Source organism: Oryctolagus cuniculus, chromosome 5 (assembly GCF_051225735.1).
Source record: "Oryctolagus cuniculus isolate XC-2025 breed Fujian yellow rabbit chromosome 5, ASM5122573v1, whole genome shotgun sequence".
Taxonomy (NCBI): domain Eukaryota; kingdom Metazoa; phylum Chordata; class Mammalia; order Lagomorpha; family Leporidae; genus Oryctolagus; species Oryctolagus cuniculus.
In genome coordinates, this window is record NC_142871.1 from 154,357,465 (window position 1) to 154,362,367 (window position 4,903).

Sequence of the window (4,903 nt, forward strand, 5' to 3'; positions counted from 1 at the left end):
GAGTTTGTGATTGGTTGGTTTGACACCATTTCAGACTAGAGGGTACCCCAGACCCAAGTTTGTCTCAGATCTGCAGTTGGTCTATTGTTCAATATCGATGGCCTAAAAAAGTGTAGTCCATCCCTATGAGCCTCTTTCAAAGGAGGAAAGAATCCAGACCCCCTGTCCGCGGTCACTAGCCTTTGGTCAGGCAGTGTAGGATTCTGCCAAGCACTATGCTTGCTATGGGGGAACAAGTCCTAGGCCAAGATGCGGCAAATTGGTGCCACCAATACTCAATCACATCCAGAGTTTACAGCCTGATAAGACAGGTACAGTTCAGGGACCCATGATGCTATAATTTGCCTAATGCTGTGGTATGTTCATGCTTGAGACCACTATACTCAGCCACAGGAGAGGCTAACCTGAACACAGGTTCATCTGAATGAGGCCATGGGTCTCTACCTGGCACTGGGGAGGGACCACAGACTCTGCTCATCAGCAGTGAACTGGGAGTAGAGACTGGTAGGATCCTCTCAATGCTGAATTTCACTGGCCTGGCATTGGGTTCTAGGGCAAAGTCCTGTGCTTACTTCCTCATCTTTCCTCCTAATGGATGGAGTTGAGTCTGTCTCCCCACTAAGCTGATGCAGGTTTGGTAAAGGCTAGTGGAGAAAGTCTCTTGGCTATCAGGCTAATGCAGGTGCAGAGGCTCCATCCTTGGGTAAGGATCATGGAGCTGTACTGGGTTCCATTATGGTGGGCCTGGTGCTTGTTCGAGGTTTAAAGCCTATACTAAATTGGGTCTTTATCCCTGTGCTGGTGAATAAACTACTCTAATTTTCTACTCCATCCGTATCTCACAAGGGTGGCAAGGTCCCAGGTACTTGAGCCATCTTTACTGCCTTCCCAGGTATGTTAGCAGGAAGCTGACTCAGAAGCAGAGTAGCCAGGACTCAAACTGGCATTGTGATATGGGGTGTGAGCATAGAAGGGGTGGCTTAACTCACTGTGCCACAACACCAGGCCTTGAATTAAGATTTTAATTGGTTATAGAAGATTGATGTAGCTGGTTTTTAAGTAATAAATCAAATGTCTAACAAGATTTGGGATCAGCTCTTATGACAGGAAAATTAATATTCATTTTTGGTAGCCATAAATTTGTCATCCTATTCTCCTGTCCCTTTTCTAGTCTTTATGACATCATAAAGTTTATATTGTTTTCATGCATTCCCTATTCTCTGATATCACCCTCCCCCTTCATATTCTTCACTTTTACCCAATATTACAAAATCAACCACTTTTTAAAAATCTAACGATTTACGATTTTAAAGTCATTTTCAAAGAGGAATCCAAATCTTGAAATAAAGGTATGATGTTTTCACTGTGAAATTTAAGAACCACAGATCTTAAAGATGAGAGAGCAAGAGCAAGAGCAAGAGCGAGCGAGAGAGAGAAATCATAAACTATACTGCTTCTCTTCCCAATTATTTCTTGTAGGTGGTGTCTTACTCTGCCTTGAGATGACATAGCAGGGCATTTTTCGATGAGAAGAGTCTTTCACAGATAAGGAGGAACTCCAGTCTCCAAAATGTTTGACTGACTTGTAGAAAACTGGAATAGTTTATTTCCCAGCACAGGAATATCCAGATTTGAATGTAGTTACAAGAAAAATAAGTGAAAAATGGAGAACAAACATGAGATTACTAAATTTTGTCTTCTCAGTTAAGAGCTTTAAGCCCCTTTCTAAAAAAATTAGCGTGCACTACCAGAGCCATTCAAAAAAGAGAAAAAGAACATTTTAAAACCAAAGTACAAGAAGAGTATTATATTAAGTAAACAGCAACCTTTTGCCAGCGCCGCGGCTCACTAGGCTAATCCTCCACCTGCGGCGCCAGCACACTGGGTTCCAGTCCCGGTTGAGGCGCTGGATTTTGTCCCGGTTGCTGCTCTTCCAGTCCACCTCTCTGCTGTGGCCCGGGAAGGCAGCAGAGGACCTGCATGGGAGACCAGGAGGAAGCACCTGACTCCGGGTTAGGATCAGTGCACTGCGCGGCCTTAGTGGCCACTGGGGGGGGGGGTGAACCAATGGAAGGAAGACCTTTCTCTCTGTCTCTCTCTCTCACTGTCTAACTTTGCCTGTCAAAAAGAATAAAAAACAAAACAAAACAAAAAACAGAAACCTTTTACTCTGACTTCATTTAATTTTACTGAAAGCTTCTTATTTTCCTCATTTCTCTAGATTGGGTGAAAAAATAGGTTTGTCATGGACTGACCCTGACACTTAGGACATTTATCTAAAAGCTCTGAGAAATAAGTATCTACATATCTATCAGAAAGGAAATTAATTAAAATCTATGAAAGTACATTAATTTTCTGTATTGAGACACCCAAAATCTCCCTATTTTATACAACAGTAGTTCTCAAACTTCATCTTGAGTAGAATCATGTTGCTGAGTTAATCTTGAGATTGCTGATACAGTCATATTGGGATAGGTCCTAGAATTTGGATTTCAAATAAATTGCCAAGTGATGATATTTTTGGTTTGGGGACTACATTTTCCTCCAGCATAAAGCTCAATCTTATTGTCAAGCCAACTAAGGTAAGAACTAAGATACTATAACAGAGATATTGCAGAATAGAGTGACTTTTCTATTGAAATCGTCTGGTGGTACTGCTTTGTTAAGGGATTGTTCTGCTAAGATATTGCTGTGCACTTCCATCACACTGATGCATTCTCTCCTGGGGTTTTGTTCTTGTTTATGTGGCCATAATTATCTAATACCCAAATTTACATTCCAGCCAAGAGGAAGAGGCGTGAAGAAGGTGAGAGAAAGTACCTTATTTAAGAAGACAACCCAGAAGCTGTATACATAATTGACATTTTGTTGGTGGAGGCCAGGCTAGGAAATGTAACTTGCAGCACAATGGCCATGAGTCCAGTTAATACCTGAAGCAGAAAATGGAATGTGTATTGGTAGGTAGTATTCTCTACCAGAGAGGCTGCGATAGCAATATCATGTGAATGAAGGGGAATGACATTTATCTTAAAAGTAAAAAGTATGAGAAGAAAAAAGTCAACGTTGAATATATAAGAGTTTTTAAATATAACTTTTATTAGATTTACTAGATTTCATAATTCTGTGAGGGTACTTCAAAAAGTTCATTGAAAATTAGCATTATCTTTTGATTTCATTTTCCGTGAATATTTAAGTATCTGCACATACTTAGCTGTGGTTTCTGATTAGTCTTCAAGGTTTCAAATTCATGAACTGTGTTTTATTTATGCATTTGTACCTGTGTCTTATTGTTTTCTCTATTATTTATAAATAAAGTTAGAAACTGCACCTAGTCACATTCTGAGTGGTGAATAAATAAGTGGTTGTTGAATAAGTGAATTGATTCAGGTTCTGGTGATAAAGGCCAATAATTTTTTTAACTCTCCACAGTTTAATTTATTTTTCCATATAATATGACTTTGGTTGACAGTTTTCAATCCCCAATAGTTTCTTTATTGCACTTTTAACATCTTTGTTTCTTAAAGTGTAGATCAGAGGGTTTAAGCTGGGAGTGACAATTGTGTAAAAAAGAGTAAGGAATTTCCCTTCATTTTGATATGTGATATGCTGTGGCCTCATGTACATATAAATAGCTGTTCCATAAAAGAGAGTTACGACTGTGAGGTGGGAACCACATGTATTGAGGATCTTTTGCCACCTTGATGTTGACCTGATTCTTATTACAACGTGAGTGATGATTCCATATGAGATGAGAATAAGTAATAGTGGTATTAGAAGAAATACTATTCCAAGAACAAAGACAACAATCTCAATTACTTTTGAATAAACACAAGCCATCTTGATCAAGGCTGGCATCTCACAGAAAAAATTATCCACTTTCCTGTGCCCACATCTTGGCAACTTCAAAGTCAAGGAACAAAGAATTAAGGCACTGCCAAGACCACCCAGCCAGGCAGTCAGCACCATCCTCTGGCATAGCTGAGGGTGCATGATTACTGTGTAGTGAAGAGGTTGACAGACAGCAGCATAGCGGTCATAGGCCATCACGGCCAAGAGAAGACATTCTGTAGCTCCTAAGACAAGGGCAGAGAAGAACTGAAGCACACACCCTCCATATGTAATAGATTTCTTTGGACCCCATAGATTTACCAGCATCTGGGGGATAATGCTAGTTGTATAACAGAGGTCCAGAAAAGACAGATTGGATAAGAAGAAATACATGGGAGTATGGAGCTGGGCATCCAGATAAGACACAAGAATGATGGTTGTGTTTCCTACCAAAGTCACGACATAGAAGATGAAGACAACTGCAGAGATGATGCGTTCTAACTGTGGTCGGTCAGAAAACCCTAGAAGGATGAAGTCTGTCCCAGAACTTCCATTGCTTGTTTCCATTGCTCCTTTTGAAGGCTGAGGAATAACACCCCGGTAACCAATGTAAGTATTAGACTTAGGTAGAAATAAAAATCCCTGAAGTTTGTCATGAGTATCCAGAAATGACTTGTCTGCCTGATTTTTTCCACATTTGGAAGATATCTCGAATTTTCCCTCTGTCAGTTATCGTAACCTTTTCATGTTTAGTTTTACCCAAGTGAGTCTATAATAACATGCTAAACCCAACAATACTGAATTGTAATATTTGAAAATGGTGAAATGTTACATCAGTACACATGGTTCTATATATTTTCATTAAGTAATAAAGGCATAAATTTAATTATCAAATTTTTTAAAATGGGTACATACTTTGAGGAATTATTATTCCTTGAAATTATGACATAAATATCACTTGATTCTAATAAAACCTTCCTTTATCAAAGGAGTTGAGCTTGACAAAAAAAAGTTAAATGAAATATTTTCTTGGCATAAGCTTAAGAATTTGGAAGCAGAATCACCACCACGTTGT

At 39.3% G+C, this 4,903-nt stretch overlaps 1 protein-coding gene across 1 annotated transcript; it reads right to left on the reverse strand.

Moving 5' to 3' along the window:
- Positions 1-3,435: 3,435 nt before the first annotated feature.
- LOC108177329 (putative olfactory receptor 2W6) lies at positions 3,436-4,423 on the reverse strand. The gene has a single exon (XM_017344806.4). The coding sequence runs from the start codon at positions 4,393-4,395 to the stop codon at positions 3,436-3,438; it is 960 nt and encodes a 319-aa protein (XP_017200295.3). The 5' UTR covers positions 4,396-4,423.
- Between the last annotated feature and the right edge of the window lie 480 nt (positions 4,424-4,903).